Here is a 22,543-nt window from a genome sequence, read left to right as displayed (position 1 = left end):
TTTTATGAGGATTGACGTCCAAGCCACATTGCTTAGCCCATTTTGTTAGCCTATTTAAGGCATTTTGTAAGAGTTCTGAGAGAACTTGTGGGTGCTTCCCAGATACAGATATTGCAACGTCGTCAGCATAGACAATCACCCTGAAACCCCGCTTGGTATATAATATTGAAGTAATGTGTTGAATTAATGTGATGTTATCCCTGTGAAAATTTTTGAAAAAAAATCATTTCGTTGATAATATCCAGGAATTTTTCTCTATAATAAGTCTGAAATTGCTGTATTTTATTTGTAAAACAGTTCTTAAATCTTTTTGTTGGAGAAACAACAGACTAAAATTTAAAAAATAAAACTTACTAAGATGTGACTTGCACTGATAACTTCTCATTGGTGCACTTATAAACTTCCCATAGGAAGTTATTGTAATGGGTCCGATTTGTCAAATTGAAAATATTGACATTTCTCGACGTTTCAAGGTCCCTAGAGTCGAAATAAAAGATTCTTAGAAATATGTCTGCGTGTGTACGTACGTTCGTACGTCCGTATGTCTGTATGTCCGTATGTCCGTATGTCCGTATGTCCGTATGTCCGTATGTCCGTATGTCCGTACGTCCGTACGTTCGTGACGTTTTTTTCGTCGTCCATAGCTCAAGAACCAGATGAGATACCAATTTCAAATAAATTTTGTTGTATAGATAATAAGGCAGAAAGATGCAGAAAGGGCTCTCAAGAAAATTACCATAGCAGTTTGAAAAAAAGGTGAACATTTTGGTTAACCCTAAATATCTTACGAACCAAAAACGCTAGAGACTTGAATTAAATTTTATATAATAAACTGTAACGTGATACCAAACAAATATGTTATTTGAAAAATTTGTCACCTCCAAAATTTTAAGACTAAAATATGATTTCATCTCCAAAACAATTTTGTGCAACGAAGAATAATGTTTTTGACCTCTCATAAAATTTTGAGAAAAATCGAATTGACAGTTTTTTTTTATGAAAAATAAAAATCTAAAAAACCATTGCTCAAAGTTGGTAAATAATGAATATCGATTCAAATATCTTTTCAAAAACTTGAAATTTAGGCTTCAATCTTAATTCATCTTATAAGAAATATTGTTTTCAACATTCTGAAAAATGTGGAGAAAAATCCAATTGACAGTTTTTTTTACAATTACAGATTTTCATAAAAAAAAAAATCTACAAAAAATAGTACGCACATTTGATAAAAATTGGTACGAGTACATATAGACAAACTTTTAAGCAAGACAAATCGACAAATGGGATGGGAAGTTATCAGTGTGGGTCGCATCCCAGCCTCTTTTTTATTATTTATGTATTATTAAAAAAAAAATACTTATATCAAGATCCTTTAAGGTCCTTAATAAAACTTAAAGCTAACTTAAACTATCCTATCTATTCTACTTATAAACTTCTTAAAACTAGAACAAGCATAGCAGCAAATCTAACTATCTAACATTATTTGTTTTTCATATTTTGTTGTCTTTTTTTTTGTGTTTTTTTTTTATTCCATGTTTTTTTTTTGATTTTTTTTTGTGCCACCATGTCTATTCTACTTAAAACTAAACCCTTAAACTATGAAACAAGTATGTAAATCGTCCAAGTATGTACCCTACATCAAGTACCGATTGAAGCCACCAAATCTTTTTCTCCTGCTTCACCCTATCAGTTCGGTCCCGTTCGGATGCAGCCCTACTGAACTGAAGGAGCTCTGCTCCTCCTTATGCCTTGACGTCCCAATTGTACAAAACGCCTATCCACGGTTTGTCGTCTGACGTGCACTTTCAAAATACTCGTCGTTCGGATAGAACGCCCCGATCTTGCAATGTGACCTCGAACGAGGTTTATCACAAAATTGTCAATTCTGTTGATTCGCGCCCCGTTGTATAGGACCTCGTTGGAATAGTAATGCACATAAGAAGATTCGGCTGTTCGATATAAGCCGGTACAGCGTCGTAAACACTGCCGCTCGAACACCCGAAACTTCTCCATCTGAGAAGGGGCAACACTGAACCACACAGGACAACCATAAACGATCATTGGCCGTATGAGCGCCATGTAGCAAATTACCTTCACTATGGGGTCAAGCCGACTACTAAAAACAGTTTCGTCAGAGCGAAGGCTCCTCTGGCCCAGGTCAGAGCTGCATTTATATGTATGTCGAAATATAAATACTGATCTAACCAGATACCGAGGTACTTCACTACACTTTTGCTCGCTAATGGCTGCCCGTTAAGATCAACGATGACCATCTTTCGCCAATTCTTGCTCGTATCCCTCATGGCCCTGTCCAACGGAGTCTAGAACAGAATTTTCTCTGACTTCTGGACATTTATTTTCAGTTTTCAGTCGTCCCAATACAAAATTCTAATAATGTACGCAATTAGATCATCGGCGTACGCGATTACCTTTGTAAGACTACCTATCAGATCGCTGTGAATGTTGTTGTAGAGGTTACATTGCCACTTTTGACAACAAACTTTCTACCGTTAAGAATATCATATAGTATATATACAACAAATGGCATGCTTATGCCAAGCCTGCTCTGTTTTAGATAAAGACCCTCTAACCATACGGTGTCAAAGGCCTTTTCCAAATAAACCAGAACAGCTTCTGTGCATTGTTGTTTTGATTTATTACATTGGATATCAGAAACGAGCTTAAACGCAGCATGAGTTGTGTCATGACCCGCCTTGAACCTGAACTGTTTATCCGTAATTACTTTGTTGTCCGCAGCCCACTTAGTCAGAGCCCTATTAATGATTTGTTCGAAAACTTTGCTGATGCTCGGAAGAAGACTTATCGACCGAAGATTTGATGGGTTAGAGTTGTCCTTTCCCTTTTACGGTAGAAGATGAACCACAGCGGTCTTCCAATGCACTGGATAATATGCATAATTCAGTGCATTATTGAAGAGTGTGGTGTAAACGTAAATTGACTCCATCGGTAAATGTCTTACTATAACGTTGGATGTACCATCGACACCTGCTGATTTTTTATTTTATATTGAATTGAAGATAAGCTAAAGTTCAACCTTCGTCACTAACAAGGGACTTGGTCCCGTTTGCTCAGCGATTATGGCATTTGCCAAGGAATCGTCATTGAACCGCATGAAACCGCGGTTCTCAGATCGCCATTGTGTCATATCATTTCGAAAGTAAAAGTGATTAAGTAGGGCTCTGTTTTCTAGGTCGTGGTTGGGGCGAATGCTTACATTCACCTTGTACACTTGCTGGAAAGCAGCTCCCACCGCCTCCATTTTTTATTGACGTTTCAGTGTCCCAACCTCATAATCGTGTGAGTCTGTAAGTCGTCTGTACAAGTTTTTGAGTCTTGCCAGTAAGCCACTCTTGTGCTTACGTAGAGCGTCAATAGTCGCGTTTCTGTAAGCGTCCTTTTGGTCTCGTTCTTTTTACTTTGGTATTGTCTGTTCCATCGTTTGTTTTATTGTTTCGTCCATCAGTTGTAAATGTTGGTCAATTTCTGTATTTTTCAGATTATCTTTTGATTGAATTGTCTATTCAAACGTGACGAATTCAATATTATGGTCATAATTTAACAGATCGTCTTACATTTCTAAATATTTAACATGAAATGATTTTTATTTCACCATTTATCAAAATAAATTAAGATCTTCTTGTAGCTCTTTACAATCCTTGATTGTAAAATTTGAACAGCATCTGCATAAATTAAAGATACAAAATTATTTAAAATAGAGGGCAAATTATTAATAAACAAAATCAACATCAATGGACTAAGGTGGCTCCCTTGAGGTACACCAAAATTGACTTCAAATTGACATGAAGGGTTACTCCTAAATATGACGATAAACTACCTATCTCTTTAGATTCTAACAAGATCCACATTACCAAACTTTCATTAAGTCCAATTTTACTTAATTTATTAAGAAGATTTTCATGACTTAATTTGTCAAAAGCCATGTTAAAGTCTGTGAAGGTGCAATGAACTCAGGAGTGCTTTTCGAATGTATCCAAACAAAAAGTAAGGAATTGTAATAAATTTGAAATTGTAAATTTATTTCACAGATCAATGTTGATTTTCAGAAATGTAAACAATTAAAAGAAATTATGTTACAGACAAGGAGGACGAAAATTCATAGCTAAACCACGTTAGGTACGAATATTTTCAACGATCTAGGAACTTAGAACATTTCAGAAACTTGTTCATCATAAACGATGGCGTTGAAACATTTACTTAGCTTTAATATATTTTTACACATGGAAGCCTAAGAAATCTTTAAAATTGGACTCTGTAAGAACTTGAGAATTTTGAGAAGTCGTACTAGCAGATTATGCGTGGAATTAACGTATCTCCAAAACTTATAGGGGCTCATTCTTAGATCTACACTCAATATCAAAATGTGCAGAAATGTATTCAAAACGAATTGTGGTCAGTCTTAAATATCTTGTTAACAAATAAAGTGACTTAGATTTTCTATATTTACACCGTTATACAGAATGTTTTACATTCTTAATAATTTCGTAAGAAAATGAATAGCATTCTTGATATCTCGTCAACTTTTTATAAATTTCGAAAAAGGAATTCAAACTCAAAAATAATATAAATTGGTAACAATTTTGCTTATTACAAAAAAAAAGTATAATTTTCAAGATAGTATTTAAACTAATTGTAGTTTTTGTTTTTCCACTTTTTGAGTTTTTATTTATCGATTTTTATTTTTCTATCATATCATTGACAAAAGATTTAGTATTTATTAAACATCACATTGAACAAATACAAAGGCTGATCTTTTTCTTTAATATATGATTGAATTTAGATAGTGCAGCGTTGGATTTCTTTCTACGGTTCTGATTTTTAGTTTAAATTTGTAATCATGTAATTTACAATCAGAGCAAACATTGCAAAACTTATGATTGCTATTATATATAAATATATCGAATACCAATTGCAACACGAATTCTTATTATTTCGGTGTATTTGATTGATATTAAATTTTTTGGAATTTTCGTTGAATTCAATATCCGTAATGGCACCCTGCCCATCGGTACCACTTCCAATTCCACGACTGTTGCCGAAATTAATATTAATATTAACTCCTGATATTTCACCTGCTGAATTAGGGCATACAGTTAATCTGCTACCAGCGCTGGAAGCTTCTAGCAGTTCTTGTTGTTTTTTCAAATGACAATTGATTTCATCGCATATGTGAGGAAATAATTCTCTAAAAATTGGATTTTTCAAATTGAAAACTAGTGATTTCTTTGCGTATTGTTTCTTTTCATATAGAAGGCTTTCCACCGAACCCATGGTAAAAGTATTTTCCAACATGAAACTTAGCAATCCAGTTAATATCGTCCCAACAGACCACGTTGGATTCCAAGTGTCCGGATGATAATCTGATATACTCAAACATAGTCGCGTGTTTGTTTTGAATCGACCATTTGGAGTATGCATATAAATCGAAGGCGGCTTGAACGGAAATTCACGTGGAAATAAAAGTGTACCATGATAATAACCACCTTTATATGGTGTATCTTCAGGACCTTTGACAACGTAATGCCATTCGAGTATATTGGATGGCAGGGGTTCAGCTGTGATATACGGAACTGGATCTTTTTTAAGGTTCAAATAATCTCGTTTCATGCGTAAAATAGCAGATGATTTGCGGCCTGTCATTTTTTTTTACCTGGGTTGAAAATTTGAGTAAAGTTAATATGTTATGTAATTAATTTATCAATTTGTTATTACAAAGTTTAAAGCACTAATCAAATCTTTTTTAATTGAAAGAATACGCTGAGTGTGCTAATTTGTTTTTTTTTTTTTTCAAATACGCAGACACAGTTATTTGCGAATGGGATAACTAATTTGATGATCGAAATATAAATGAACATACGTTTGACATATAAATCCGGTGACAAGGTGGCTTATACATATATAGACATTTCAATCATCGACTAATAGGTATTAGGACAATATTTCGAGGAAGTGAGTAAATCCTTAGCTTTAATAATGTTCCCGCACTTCATTGCTCTAGTTTTTTTTATCACAGTGTAATTTTTGAAATATATATGATATAAATGTTGAATGGTTTTAGGAGGACGTGAATAAGCTTTTAACTATCGAAATTGTTTTATGTAATTTTTGGTTCAAAATTTGATAACATACTATCAAATGCAGTTACCATGTCATATTTCTTTAAAAAACCGTATAGTAAAATTTTAATTATACAGATATAATTAAAATCTTCTCTATACTTTGAGTTCAAAATAATCACAAAGGAGAAATCAAATTTAATGTAGAAACCTACATTTTTAAATTTCCCCCATCTTACCCTCATAAACAAAATATTCTCACAGCACACCTTTTGAACTCAATGAATTTACTTAAATTACATAACTAAATTTAGTGCGGCAAAAGCTCATAGAGAACCAGGGCCTAGTGACTTGCATCTGTTAACCATTCCTGTAATGTACCTGTAATGTCAGGTATAGAAAACATACTTTAAAAATATTGTTTATGCTGTGTTTTCATTAACCCTTTTAAATGTTCGCTGGTATTAGTGACACGTCCAAAATTCAAATCTTTTCAAAAATTAAAATTAAATTAAAAGACCTCGGACACCAATTGCAATATTTCGTTGGTTTCGTTGAGAAATATTTGGATTGTTTCCTTTTCAAAATGAACTTCATCAATTTCATTATCTTCAATTTCTGGCAATAAAACATCAATAATCATACACCGGCCTCATTCTCAAATAAATAAGATCCAATAACATGTTGAGGCGTTCGTACAGCTATTCGTGGCTGTTTCGAGCCCCAAATGCAATTCTGCTTATTATCACCAAAGATGGATTTTCAATACAAATTTTAATTATTTTGATGCATTTCAAGGATTCAATCAGCGCAGATACGTAATTGCAGAAGACCAAAAATACTTTAGTTGCAAACTATACTTCAAAATGTTCACAATTTTTCAGTAACTTACAATTACAATGGCATTTTTATAGTAATGGTGTAACATTTCCAGATATAAGGACTATTAATTTGTTGTTTTTCTTATTGTGTGTCCATTAAAAGACTGGATAATGATACTCCTTTTTTACTTGCGACATATAGGGACTATATGTCAAGTTTTGCATTCGCGCAAAATTTCGAACTCGAGATTTTAATCAATCATGATATAACGATGGTAGAGAAGTCGAAAAAAGTGGGTGCCGCGATTCCTTCCGTCTGTCCACGCTCCTACAGCCTAAACCATTGGGACGATTGAGTTCAAACTTGGGAGTAAAGGTTTTCAAAAGATTCGCGTTAGGCGTTTTTTTTTTTTTTTTCATTTTTAGGATCAAAACTAACAGTGGCCCCCATACAATTTTTTTGGTTCAAAAACGCAAATTTGAATTTTCTCAAAAACAAACCTATAGATTTTTTTTAAATTTTCTCTAAAGTTTTGATTTTTTAACGTGGCTTCTTTAAACAAGAAAAATATATTTTTGTATTTCTACGGTAAGGTACTGCTCATAGAAGGTTTTTTTTTTGTTTTTAAATTTTCTCAGCTACTTATGAACTGATTTCAATCATTTTTTTGAACGATTTCTTATATTTCTTTAATAATAATTGATTATCAAAAGTGAAATTTTTTTTTTGGATTATCAATGTATACACATTATACCTATAAAAAATTTACATACAAAATCTACAACTACTGCTTACGTGTCACTTCATAACTAAAATCCAAATACCACAAGATCCTGACTGTAAACAACATATGAACAGCAATTTCTTGTACCTGTTCGTATGCTTTTCTTTTTCTTTAACGAAAAAAATAAGCTGAACCCTATAACTCAATGTTTGCGCTGAAAACTTGTAATAAAGAGAAGGAATGTGACTGGATTGTATTAACAATCTTCTACCTACGAATTCATTCTTTCATTCTTTCATTACCATCATAAACATGTCTATATCTATCTATCTCCATAAAGCTGAGCACGCCAATGAACTATTCTTCATCCGTTTTAGACACCTACCTAACTACACAACCAATAGGTGATCGCTTTACAATTTAAACATACATGTTCTTCCTCTTTCTTATCTTCAGATAATTTTATTTCCATCCTGGTTCTTCTAACATGAAATTAAAAAAAGAGGGTGGGATGCGACCCACACTGATAATTTCCCATCCCGTCTGTCGATTTGTCTTGCTTAAAAGTTTGTCTATATGTTTTTTTACCAAATTTGCGCACTATTTTTTGTAGATTTTATTTTTTAATTCCTGAATATTGAAAACAATATTTTCTGTGAAATAAAATAAGTTTGAAGCCAATATTTTTAATTTTTGAAAAGCTATTTGAGCCGAAAGTAAATTTTTACCAAGTTTAAGTATTGTTTTTTTACAGTTTTTTTTTGTAAAAAATCTGTCAATTCGGATTTTTTAAAAATTTTACCAAATGTTGAAAACAATATTTCTTATAAGATAAAATTAGTTTGAAGCCAATTTTTCAAATTTTTGAAGAGATATTATATAGTATATATAGAGAAAATCAATTTTTACCAACTTTTATAAATTTTTGTTTAGGTTTTTATTTTTTGTAAAAACACTGTCAATTCGATTTTTCTCAAAATTTGTCCTTATGTTAAAAACAATATTTTTTATAAGAAAAAATCAGTAAGAACCTATTATCTCAAAGTTTTTAAAAGATATTTGAGACGAAAATTATTTCTTACGAACTTTTCTTAATTTTTTTTTCGGTTTTTAAATTTTTGTTCAAAAACTGTCAAATCTATTTTTTTCAAACTTTAACTGAATGTTGACAACAAGATTTTTTGAAAGATAAAAGTAAATTAAAGTCAAAATCTCAAAGTTTTGAAAAGATATTTGAGTCGAAAATCAATTTTTACCAACTTTTATACATTTTTTTTAGGTTTTTATTTTTTGTAATAAAAATTGTCAATTCAATTTTTCTCAAAATTTTATCAGATGTCAAAAACATTATTCGTCGTTGCACACAATTGTTATAGAGATAAAATCATATTTCAGTCGTAAAATTTTGGAGGTGACAATTTTTTTTTCAGTTTTATTGATTTATAAAAAAACCGTTATATTGATTTTTTTCAAAAAAACATACCTGTTTGGTATCACATTACAATATATTATATAAAATTTAATTCAAGTCTCTAGCGTGTTTGGTTCGTAAGATATTTAGGGTTAACCAAAATTTTCACCCTTTTTTCAAACTGCTATGGTGAAAAAACCACCCACGCAATTTTCTTGAGAGCCCTTTCTGCATCTTTCTGCCTTATTATCTGTATAATAAAATTTATTTGAAGTCGATATCTCTTCTGGTTCTTGAGCTATGGACGACCAAAAAAACATCGCGAACGTACGGACGTACAAACGTACGTACACACGCACGCACAGACATCTTTCTAAAAATCTTTTATTTCGACTCTAGGGACCTTGAAACGTCGAGAAATTTCAAAATTTTCAATTTGACAAATCGGACCCATTACAATAACTTCCTATATAAAGTTAATGAAGCTATCCAAGAGAAAAAGCTTTGAGCGAACTAATTGAATACACAAACAATTGTTTTTATTTTTCATTTTCGGGTTGAGTTTTCCTAGGCTGAGTTGTGTCTTGGGTTGCGATGAAACTAAAGGGTATCCCAAAATTAACGCAAGATTTGAATTAAATAGAAAACGCCGTTTTAGTCTTTTCATAATTATATTTTCATTGACTCGTAAAGTACATAGGATAGGGTTATGTATGGAATAACACATCATACAAATGGCCTCTACGGCTTTGCATGCACATGCGCACTCTTTTGTTGAAATTTTCCATGACCATTTTGCATAAATGTGGCTGAATTTCGTTGATGCAGCGTTGAATCTCCTCCTTTAATGCACGGGTGGTTGTGGGCTTGTTGACATAGACTTGTGATTTCAAATAACCCCATAAAAAGAAGTCTAATGGTGTTAAATCACACGATCTAGGAGGCCAATTTTGATCACCGAAACGAGAGAGTACACGACCTGTAAATGTCTCATACAGTAATTGAATTGTTTCAATTTCGTTTCGTCTTGTTGAAACCACATATTGGACACATCAATATCATCCAATTTTGGAGGAAAGAACTGTGTAATCATATTGCGATATCGAGCACCAGTAACAGTCACTGCTTGACCAGCATCATTTTCAAAAAAATATGGCCCAATTATGCCTCCAGCCCAAAATCCACACCATACAGTCACGCGTTGTGGATGCATTTGTTTTTCGACAATCACATGTGGGTTCTCCGAACCCCAAATGCGGCGATTAACAAAGCCATCAAGATGAAAATGTGCTTCATCGCTTAGGATGATTTTGCTCGAAAAATCAGGGTCCATTTGTTGATGTTCAATAATCCATTCAAAGAACTCTCTTCTCTGTCCATGGTCATTAGGCTTCAATTGTTGTGTTAATTGAATTTTGTAAGCATGAAGACACAGATCTTTGGTGAGTATACGCTGTAGAGAGGTTCTTGAAATTTGCAATTCTTGTCCACGACGTCGAATTGAGGTTCCTGGATTGTCAGCAACAGTCTCACGCACTACTTCGACATTCACATTTGAACGGCTTGTTTTTGGACGACCAGTGTGTTTGGCGTCTCCAACGGATCCAGTCTCCATGAATTTTTCAATTAATCTCTTCACAGTTGACGAAGTTAAAACACTATTCCGACCATATTTTGTATGAAATTTTCGAACTGCAGCCGCCAAGCTTTCACTATTTTTGAAATATTCTTTAATAATGAAGACACGTTGTTCTATTGTGTAACGCTCCATTTTTGATAACCCTATACTGTTAGCTGTCAAAATGCTTTTTTTCAGGATTGCCAACACTTCACTGCACAAATGGCGGCAAATTCAAATCTTGCGTTAATTTTGGGACACCCTTTAGTTTACCGAAGAAAAATGGTTTGTATTCGATAAGTTCATTCAAATACACAAACCATTTCCCCTAACATAATATTTTCCGAGTATATCATATTTTTATTATAAAAAAAAGTTAAGTTTTTCAGCAAATTATAAATTAATATTCAATAAAATACAATTCGCATTGTCTACGGAAAATTCTCTTTGTTTCGACACCTTATTTGTTAAACTTAGTTCCGTATGAAAGACTAAAAAGGGAGACATGCCAAAAAAATAATATATATGATGATGATTCGTCTAGACTAAATTTCTATTCAATCACTAAACAACTGGATAACAAAAATATTTTTAAGAAAAAATGGAAAATTTGTATATATAAAAAAATCAATTTAAATAAAACCGGTCTAACGATTTTCAAATAAAAAAATTGAAAAAATGGAGGTTTTTTTGACAAATCAAATGTCATTTATATCTTTAAAGACAACATTATTTAACAGGCATATTTTTGAATCTTATATAGGTACTTTTTTAAACAGACTTTTTGCATAAAGTAGCAAGTTCGTGCGATTCAGTCGTGCATTTTATTATCCTTTAAATTAGTTTCTCTGAGAAGGGTATTTTCAGTTAGGATAGCTTCTTATCTTTGATAAATTAATTTCCCAGAAATCTGTTTTTCTGATAGTGATGATGGATATTGTCTGTATCTATCAACGTATTCTCAAACCAGTTATTGAGCTGATTTAAAAGGAGTTAACCGCTTTTAACGCGGCTTTACTGTCTACAATGATGAACAAACTTTGGTTCCTGTATTGTCCACCTGTATTTAATTTTGCGCATTTATCTTCAGCGTTGACTTCCGCCTAGAAGATGCTACTGGACTAAAGCATCTGTATAGAGAGTTTAGTTCCAGACCCAAAGAATCCTGCAACGGTTCCTTCAGATGTTTCAGTTAATAAGGTTTGATTTGAGGTCATAGTCCACACTTTCGCACTTTCCAATCCTTCGTTGAACTTAATTCCCTTTTAAACAAAATGTGGAAGTTATATTTTTTGACCATACCAACTCTTGGAATATCAACTTGGGGAATTTGTTCAGAAGAATCGCGAGGCTCTTTCTCTAGAACTTATGACTTCCCTTTCCTAATTAACTCCATGATGAATCTCAACATTTCCTTTTGATTTCCTTTTATTTATTAATTCAGTTCAAGATATTTTCTTGCTGGCAAAGCAAGATTTTCTAATAACTCACCTACTACTAGGCTCAACATCATCTCTTCCTGTGGGCATTAATAATTTAAGCACATTATTTAAATTGTGTTTGAGTTATAATATATATATGACCCCGTAAGAGAAAAATCTTTCATCGAAAGGCTATCAAAACTATCATACCTTCTGTTGTAACTGAACATTGACAAAGATTTCAAGACTGCAGTTTTTACAAACTTCGAATTTTGGGACAACAAATTTTGTTTTAATGAAAACCAAACAAGTTTTTTGGTACAATCTTCCTTCGATACGATAATTCTAATTATCTTTTCAAAACAATTTTATCTCTTTAATGCAAATTACATTTTTTTTACTTAGGACGGTACTGCATATGATATAGAAATTCTTTAATCTTGCAAAGTACCTAATGCAAATAAATGTTTTCCAGCAATCCAGCTTAGGAAATGGCGAAGGATTAACTTCGCCATTTCCTAAGCGTTCACTTTCCACAATAGTCAATATTTGGAGTGTTAAAAACTTCTTTAGTGCATATTCCTGAATGATTTGAGAAAAAAATAAATCCAAATAACCTCATTAGGTCCAATTACTGTCATTCGTTTCCTAACTGAGAACAGTGATCTAGATTGCCTGAAGCCTATACGCCTATTAGTCCCTCATCCAGATCGAATTGGGTGAGGCGAAAATTAATCCTGGTAATATCCTTTCAATTGCATTGGCTTGGCATATAAGCCAAAGCCACCCCACAAACAAAGTAGAACAACCGCACTATAAACAATTCACGTGAGGAATACGTGATTTATTTTCAGAATTCCTGTTGCTCCATTAGCAAACAGGGTGAATGCATTCCTCTCGAAAGTGACGCTTTGATGGTAGGGCGTTGTTTTCCTGATGAGAGTACCACCACTACTATTGTTGATGGTTGCTAGTACAACAAGTTGTGCTGAGTCGGGAATACTGAAGCTGATGCTGATGCTGACGCTGTCGCTGCTTCTGCTGTTGCTGCTACTGATGCTGATGAAGTTGAAAAACACAGTCAGTTCAGCTAGTTTATTAAAGTGCGCGTGCAACAACCCCATCATACATCATTGTCAGTTATACACATTTTGCGGTACAGCGCGGCGTAGCAGCCACATCTGAGGCGGATAAGAAGGAAGGGGTTGATCTAAGTGTCACAAAGACTGCGTAGTACATTTTCCTTTGTGTGGGCGCTTGCTTTTTTTGTTTAAGCTGTTGTTTTTCGTGATGATTGCAGGATAATAATGGCAGCCAGCCTTAATTACATGGCGCACGATGTGCTGCAAAACTTTGCATCCCACTTTGTATCATTCGTTTTCTTTTTTTTTCGACCTGTCGAGGGTTAGTTTTCTTCTTGTTCTTTACTGAGGTGGTAGAAGAAAAATATTCAACAGGAGTTATTGCGAAAAGTTTTACAATAAACTGCACACAAACTAGAAGAGTGTATAACTGTTGAAGTTGATGTTAAAAAGATTCCCTAAGGGTGATAAATATTTAAGAGATGCAGTTAGTTTCTTCGTAAATCAAAGGTTTTGAACAAGTTTTGTAATTTGTAACATTGTTGAAGTGTAATTAGATGCAAGCGAGAATTCTTGGAAATGTAAATATATGTATTTTCTCATTTCACCTGAGAGTGCAATTTTGTAGAAAATTATAGGTACCTACACCTTCATCCGAAGATAATCTTGTATAGCTTTAAGCGAAGGGACTTTTGTATTTAAGTTTTGGATAAAATAAAGAAATTTATCTACATACATTCTTAAGATTTTCTAAGCGAGTGTTAAGGGGGAATAAGAGTTATTCTTACAACACCTTACAGAAGCTCTAACGTATACCTAATTTGCACATTCTGAAAAGTACGAAATCTACAAACAAGAGACAAATTAATCTGGTAACTAACAATTTGCAAATTGTGAGATTTTTAATTAAAGGATTGTTTTTTTTTTTGCAATGTGTTTTAATGTTTGTATAATATACATGACATCTATTACAAATTTGAACTGAAATGAGATTTGAAGATTCCCAAAAAAAAACTTCTTTAGGTTCACGACATAGCCTTTGTTTCTTTATATAGCAGTCGCTTGCATATTCGTGACAGGGTTATTTAACATGATAGATATTTAACACCAGTACAGTGTATATGTCGGCTTCTCAACAATCTAAGAATATGAAAGTGTACAGATGAATTTATAGCCGGTAATTCAGCTCACTACAACCCGGTCTTCTGCACACCGAAAATTGACGATTTTTTTAAATAGCTGACAATAAAGGACCAAAGGAAGTGAATTGCGTTTGCTGAATCTCTCGCCAAGTTCTGTAGCACTTTGAAACACTCACTCTTTTCGAACAATGGTAATGATACAGAGTTCTTTTTTAATAAAAGATTTTAAAATAAACTAGTATTTTTAAGAAAAATCAATGGATGTTTATTCATCTCCGAAAAAATAAACTTATAGACAATGAACCACGATATCGAAGACTGAAGCCTTCTGAACGGCAGTACGGCTTTCGTAGCAATTGATTCACTGGTGATATGATGGCGTATTTTAACGAACAATTGAACAAATCTTTACATCGTTTTGGTGTGCCCCAAGGCTCCCTTCTGGCACCGATATTTTTCTCATTTTTTTTAAGCGAAGTCTAAAACTGCTAATCGTACCCTTAGCTTTTCATATTTATTTTTACGTTCACAACCCTGCCCTTCGGATATGGATCTTCAACGGCAAACAGCATTGTTAAATGGGGACTCAAAAATCGAGTAGAATTTAATGCATCAAAAAATCAATGCTTCTTACTTGCCTTAAAACATAATTTACCACCTTTCTACTATCCGAGTGGCAATTTCATCAAGGAGACTAAAAATTTCGCAATTTCGAAAAATGATGTTTGCGTTAAAAGTTGTCTTCCTTCTCTGATCTGGCTGTCACAACACAAATACGTAAAAAGAGCTGGTGCTCCTGCAACGTACTTAAGTCTCTTAGGCAGCATTGTGTTCAGAGAATTCAAATAGATTGAAGGTGTTATCATCGTTAAATCTGTTTCATTTAAAATTTTTGAACATCCTCAAACAATTTAACCGTATTACTAAGCCCTCATGAATGCTAATCAATGAACCTTTGAGCTCAACTTCGGTCGTACTGTCTTGTCATAAAAAGAATATCAGAAAACATTGTCACAGAAAATCTCGCTGACCAGTTGTGATCACCTCTTCGAAAAGTAACACTGTCAGAAAACTTTTTCTACGAAAGACGAAATTTTTACTTTTAAAATTTTAAAGATAAGAAGTTTAGATCTAGCATCTGCCTTAGTAGCGTACTATTCAAAATGAATATGAAATGGTTTGGTTGTTGAAATACTTTATGGCAATTAATACTGTAAATATAATACTGTAAGTCAAAATTCTGTATTACAAAGTTCCGTAGTCAAAATTCTGTTTAGTCAAAATACTGTCAATAGTCTAAAAGAGCCTAAACGTGCTGTTAAAGTAAAAAAGTGCGCACTTTAAATTTTCCACGAGATTTTCTTTTTTTTTGACTATTAACAGCATTTTGAAGTACAGAATTTTTACAACAGAATAATTTAAAGAATTAGGTATCAATTTTAAAAGTTTTTCAAAAACCGTACTTTAATTACTTTTTTTCATGAACATATCAATATGTCGACTTTTTGTTTGTATTGAAGATTTTTTTCTTCTGATACAACAATTGTTCGAATTTTCAATAAAAATAATATAATCCAGCCATAAGTTCTGTTACATATTAAAAACGCAATAAAAAAGTGTGTACTGAATGAAACAAGTTGTAATCAAAATAGCTTGGTCATTGTTCTGTAGCGTCAGTGTTTCCATAGGAATCGACGACGCTGCCGTTATTAGGGCTCGCTTCAGGCTGTCCAAATTTCGATTATAAGTCTTACAAGCCATGCTCTCTAACTCTACCCACAAACTGTAGTCCAACGGATTGAAATCTAGACTTCCTGATGACCAAGCCGAAGCGGCGATAAAAGCGGGAATATTGATTCGAAGCCAATCTTGCATTGTTTTGGCCTTGTGCGCTAAAAACCTCAAAAACGTTTGTTGAATTCTTCACAACACCTTCAAGAACATTCTCCTAGTAGACTTTTCTTCCGGTTGTGACACAGTTCTCGCAAATATGCAGTGATTTGACACCTTGATACAATACCGCTCACCAAACCATAACACATGATGGGTTGTGTCCACACTGAACCCTTGGAACAACTTTTTTGACTTCTTTAGACGACGTGGCATAAACATTATCATTTTGTTTATTAAACTCTTCTTCTACCGTACAAATGCTTTTATCAGAAAATAAAATATTTTGATGCCCATTTCTCGCGTGCCAATGCAGCAATCGTTTACTTTTTTCCAGTCTTATTTTGTTTGGTTGGGAGCTAGGATCGTCAATCGACGATAGGCTTTCATGTGGAGATCCTTTTTCACCAGCCTTGACTTCGATCTAATAGAAACATCCAATTCCCTGGATATTATCTTTCGCTTACGAAGAGGAATTCGTTTACGCACAGCTTTAACTTTTTCTAGTTATTCAAGCGACACGTGGACGACTACTTCGTAGTGTATCCTTTATTTCCGAAAGTTCATCGAAACATTTTTGATATATACCGAGTGGTCTTAGAAGCTCAAAAATTTGGTTTAATTTTTGGCCACACTTTTAAAAAGCGATTAGAGCAACACGATTTTCTTGGGACCCCACTCCATATTAACTGATCGAAAGTTTAAACAAAACTAGATTCCATTGTAAGCACATAAGTATATGTGTTACGAGAAAATGTTTAAGGGACTATTTCCACTTAAAGTAACGAGCAAGTTCAACTTAAAAGTTTGTAACAGAACTTATGGCTAGACTAGTTATAAAATCAAGTATTAATTTTTTTCTACAGATAGTTAAGAAACAGAACTATCAAAACCACATTTTTTAAAGATACAGAATATTGTTATAAGAAATTCGGAGGTACAGTATAATGAAGTACAGTCATTTGGTATGCAGTGTTCTTAGCTTACAGTGTTTTGTAACGGAATTAAAGATGATTTTAAGATATCCTTCTTATGGCCAAAAAGTGTCATACAAAATTTTGATCATACAGGATTGTGAAAAACAAAATGTTAATATTATATCTCAACCAACATTTTTGTTTAAAAATAAAACATACGCAGGAAATAATGAAATGCCCTTTAAAAAGTGCTTATCAAATCCATATAAGAGCAAGTACGTGCGATTTAGTCAAGCATTTACTTTTATAAATTATTTTTCTCATTTTTTGTATTATTTTTATGTTTTGTATATTAATTTTAAAATAACATGTTTTCCTTTTTTTAAATATATTTACAGCGGGGATGCACTTGCAACACTTTTCTCAGCGCTTTACGGTAAACTTTTGGTAGTGATGGGAATTGCTTTTCCAATGGCTGAAGTCATTTCGACATACATCCCGCCATCATTCTATGAGGTATGTACATTATATATATATTTATCTTTATTTTTAACACTATACTCCTGCATATAATGTATACTACATAGATGGTATCCCTATCCATATTTGAGTATAAGCAAAGCAAACGCCATCACTTAAATTATTTGCTTAAATACTTTATACGCTTCACAAAATCATTTATAGAGCGTCTACATGCTGCATGCACAACACACTATGATGAAAGTGTTGGAGTGAAAACTGAAACTTTTCAGATACAGCAGCAGCAAAGGAAGAGGATGATAAATAATCTCCTTTCATCGTCCTCATCATCATCAACAACATTATTGCAATACCATGATGCTCCTCAATATATGAGCAATTAATCGGAAAAAAAAAACATCAAAATAAAATTTTATATAACCAAGGATTACTGTTAAAAGGGCAAAAATAAGAACATCATAATATTTATATAGGATCCTTGCAAAAAGTAATTAAAGAAAACTGGCAGAAATTTACAGCATTTTGGTTATTTTTATAATAAAGAGGGTTGCAAAAAGAGGGACTTTCATTTAATTTATGAGCTCTATTAGTTTTTTAATTGCCATTGATTCATTCAGAATTCAAAAACACATTAAGTTAAATTAAATGCTTTAACTTTGTAGCTCTATAAAATGAAAATGAATAAATTTAACTTTATTTGTTTACGTTATTTCAATAATCTGCAATAAATGACGAAAAAATGAATCAAACAAATAATTGTTATTGTTCTTATCAACATAAAACTTTGAAGTTCCTTAAAGTCGTAAATAAACATTAATCAAAATGGTTGCTTGCACGAATTAGGGGCTTTATTTTAAAAAGCTCACGCCTCCTTTAAAGCTGCTATCCTTTGACATTTCAAAAATGGCGAGATTTTAGGCCAAGTGAAAGATAAAGCATATTCCAATGCTCCACAATCGATTCAAGCCATTTCATTGCATTTTTAATAGCACACAAAAAATGTAAACGTCCCTCTTAAAAAATGCTAATATTTAATATCAAAAAAAACTTCTTATTGGAAAAATCGTATAATGATTTTGCAAAGTAAAAATGTATATCTTTTGAGATATAGATTATATAAGTCTTCTAGTATCCCATTTTGTTTCTAGAAATTTTTGTTGTTTGTTCTTGGCGCTGATTAAGAACTGTCGACACAGACACGATCTTATTTGTAAACCACACCTGAATTCAATTTTAAAAAGTTTTTCAAGAAATTGATTATTCATTGATCTTTATATATAAGAAATTGTTATGTTTGGTGACTTTTGTATAATGTCACTACATTAAATATGACATGCTTAGGTACTTCCAAATTTATAACTTTAACTATCATTTCGATAACCTTGCTTTAAAAATAGTTAAACTCATCGGAAGTAGAGTTTTATTGCGAAACTGAACAATACAGTTTATTGAAAAAAAAGATGTTTTTTCGACGAGAATATTAAGCAAAAAAGAACTATACTATAACTGTTTTTAACAAGAAAGATGCAGTGCAAATTTAGCCCTCGCCGACAAAAATTTCTTCATGCTTTAATATCTAGATGTCTCCAATTGCACACACCTACTTCGTTGAAGTACGCCACCTGATCCACGAAATTTCTCTTCCTCGCTTATCAGCTTATCAGCGAGAGTAGATTTGAACACTTGATTGGCTGTCTGTTACCTTTTTTTTAAACAAAGCAAAGTTCTACTTCATTGAGATAACACAAATTGATATAAATTTCAAATAGAAAGAAAGATCCGATTTGTCGAATTGAAAATTTTGACATTTTTAGACGACATTTAATGGTTCTCTATAAATCAAAAAATATTTTGTCACCCCGAATATTTTAAATAGTCAAATACATCGAAGAATAACTTTTTTACCATCTGATAAAATTTTAAGAAAAATCTAGTTGATAGTTTTTAGCAAAAACTTCCTACTAGAAATTGGTAAACAATAATTTTCGACTCAAATATCTTGGTAACAAATAAAGATATTGAATTTAAAAACATTGTTGTTAATATTTGGTAACATTTTTAGTAAAATCTAATTGAAATTTTTCTTTATTGAATACCTTACAAAATATTCCTAAAAAGCGACTGGGATGCTATTCTCACTTAAAACTTTCCATCCAATCTGTCGATTTTGTTTGTTGATGTCTGTGTTTTGTATAAAAGTTGTCAACTGAACTTTTCTAAAAATGCAATATTTTGCATATGATAAAATAAGTCTGGTTGCAATATCTGTTTTTGTTCCCGATATTTTTGTTTCTTACGGTTCAACAAAGAGTTCCTCAAGGATCAATTTTATCTCCCCTTCTATTTTCATTATATGTAAATAATTATTTATAAATGAAGTATCAAAACATTTCTATCCAGATGACATTCAAATTTACAAAAGCTGTCCTTTGGTTTTAATTGCCGACTGCGATTTCACCCGGAACCAGAAACCAGAAAAGATATTTAACTGGACAACAACAACAAATAAACTAATACCAACCAACAAAATATTTGATGGGTTTGTTAAAGCCCAATAGAACAGGTAAAATTCAAAACAAGCTCGAAAATGTAACCGTTTTTTGCACTTTTTTGACATTTTTATTAATAATGCATTCGGCCCTAGAAGTTGGGATTTGTAATTAGGACAACATCGTAGAAACAGCCAATAAATGAAAAATCTGCTATGTTCAACGCTTGGTATTATTTTCACGTTTACTGTGCTAATTTTGAAAACTTTTGTGTTTGCTAAATTTACTCTAGTATTGCAGATTTTTAGCAATAACTTGCTATTGACTCTAGATATAATGATAAGTAATATCATTTTGAAATCTGCATTTAACGCGCATATTTTTAAAATTATTTGTTTTCACATTTTGCATTGAAATTCATTGTTAAATAATTTGTTTCTCTAAGAAGTCCAACAGCTATAATAATTTTCTTTTACTTATGTGCTGTAATGCAAAATATTCCTGCAAAAAAAATGATGGAACTCATTCACTTGTAGTCGTGGCATTCAAAAATGTAAAGTCAGAAAAAAAATAAGGCACTGAACAAAAAAATGCATATAACTTTTCTTGTGGTTGGGATAGAACTTTTTGTATCAGTTTTCAGGACGGTCATAAAGTCTACTATGCGGCATTTCAGGGATATCCATTACTTACGGGACACCCTGTATATTAGAATCCGTAAATTCTAGGTGTAAAATGTAGGTGTCATCTTCAATAGAACATTGGCCTGGAATGATTAGAACTCTGTGGACCGCCTAAGACATCACTCCGTTTAAAACCAGACTAATGCTAGCAAGGACCCTAGCAATACCTTTTCTCACTCATGGATGCGAAATTTTATACAACTGCGAATCCATCATCAATAAAATGCTTTTAAATGACATCATGAAGTTTCAAACATTGATACTGTTTTTTTTTAAATCTCGAAAACACTTCAACCAACTTATCTCTTGGAAAATAACCAGAATGTTCACATTTGCAAGAGATTCTCCTTAATATGCCCTTAAATAACTTCATGAAGGAAGCTTCGAACATTAATACTGTTTTTTAAATCTTCTTTTCGAAGCAAAGCAACTTACTTAACTCAGCTTATCTTCTCTTCTTAACTCTAACTTTGTTTTTTCTCTCTTTTACATTCTATTGTTTTTCAAGTCGAAGACCATTATATTTAACAACAAAAGTAACAACAGAATTAAAACATTTTGAAGTCAATGCCTTCATTTATTCGTATAAATTTTCGATTCAAATATGTTGAGAGCAAATGAAGGTAGACACTTTAAAATAATTTCATCCTAAAATAAGATATTGACGCAAAATTTTAAACAATCTTTTGTTCAGGGTAGTACCCGTGGTATGATGGTAAGTGCGTTGGACTGGTTAGATCAGTATTTATATTTCGATCAGTATTTATATTTCGACAGACATTTAAATGCTGCTCTGACCAGGGCCAGAGGAGCCTTCGCTCTGACGAAACGGATGTTTTTTAGTAGTCGGCTTGACCCCAGAGTGAAGGTAATTTGCTACATGGCCCTCATACGGCCAATGATCGTTTATGGTTGTCCTGTGTGGTTCAACGTTGGCCCTTCCCAGATGGAGATGTTTCGGGCGTTCGAGCGGCAGAGTTTCCGACGTTGTACCGGCTTATATCGAACAGCATTACTATTCAAACGAGGTCCTATACAACGGGGCTCGAATCAACAGAATTGACAATTTCGTAATAAAACTCGTTCGAGATCACATCATTGCAAGAGCTATGTCTTCTACCAACAATTTAATACTCTTCGTTCGGATAGAACGACGAGTATTTTGAAAGTTCACGCTTGAACGGCTTCATTCCACCAGAGGCATTCCTCTTTTTAGATAGATGCGGTCTGATACAGGATAGATTGACAGTTCGCTAATCTACCACGTCAGACGAAGAACCGTGAATAGGCGACTCCTGTACAAGCGGGACGTCATGGCACAAGGCGGAGCAGAGCTCCTTCTGTTCAGTAGGGCTGTATCCGAACGGGACCGAACTGAAAGGGTGTAGCAGGCGGACCAGTTTTGGTGTCTTCAATCGGCACTGGATAGTTGGAAGTCGGGATGGGATTTTAAGCCTTGGCCTGCTTACATACTTGTTTTAAAGTTTTAGGGTTTAGTTTTAAGTAGAATAGGCATGGTGGCGCAAAAAGAAATAGAAAAAAAAAATAAAAATAAAAAATAAAAAAAAAACATGGAATACAAAACAAAAATTTAAAAAAAGACAGCAAAATTTGATAAACAAAACTGTTAGATAGTTAGATTTGCTGCTGTGGTTGTTTTAGTTTAAGTAGTTTATAGGTAGAATAATTAGTTTAAGTTAGCTTTAAATTTTATATTAAGGCCCTTATTTTAAGTAGTTTTTAAGTGAAAATAAAAAAGGATCTTGATA

At 32.9% G+C, this 22,543-nt stretch overlaps 2 protein-coding genes across 2 annotated transcripts in view; one reads left to right on the top strand and one right to left on the bottom strand.

Annotated features, from left to right (window-relative positions):
- Nucleotides 1-22,543, top strand: part of LOC129943986 (proton channel OtopLc) — a 138,421-nt gene that overhangs the window by 90,593 nt on the left and 25,285 nt on the right. The window contains exon 3 of the mRNA XM_056053093.1: nt 17,521-17,638. Within this exon, the coding sequence (XP_055909068.1) occupies nt 17,521-17,638 (118 nt within the window). The remainder of the gene's footprint in view (nt 1-17,520; nt 17,639-22,543) is intronic.
- On the bottom strand, nt 4,739-5,889 carry LOC129943992 (ubiquitin-conjugating enzyme E2 J2-like). Its single transcript, XM_056053100.1, has 2 exons — nt 5,752-5,889; nt 4,739-5,689 (listed from the first exon to the last, which is right to left on the bottom strand). Exon 2 carries the CDS (start codon nt 5,677-5,679, stop codon nt 4,858-4,860), a length of 822 nt encoding a protein of 273 aa, XP_055909075.1. The 5' UTR covers nt 5,680-5,689; nt 5,752-5,889; the 3' UTR covers nt 4,739-4,857.

Source organism: Eupeodes corollae, chromosome 2 (genome assembly GCF_945859685.1).
Source record: "Eupeodes corollae chromosome 2, idEupCoro1.1, whole genome shotgun sequence".
Taxonomy (NCBI): domain Eukaryota; kingdom Metazoa; phylum Arthropoda; class Insecta; order Diptera; family Syrphidae; genus Eupeodes; species Eupeodes corollae.
The sequence above is the reverse complement of the archived record's forward strand: the minus strand, read 5'-3'. Positions and strand labels throughout refer to the sequence as shown.

Excerpts from the sequence above, each read along its gene's own strand:
- LOC129943992 (XM_056053100.1), bottom strand. The coding sequence starts at position 5,679 with ATGACAGGCCGCAAATCATCTGCTATTTTACGCATGAAACGAGATTAT.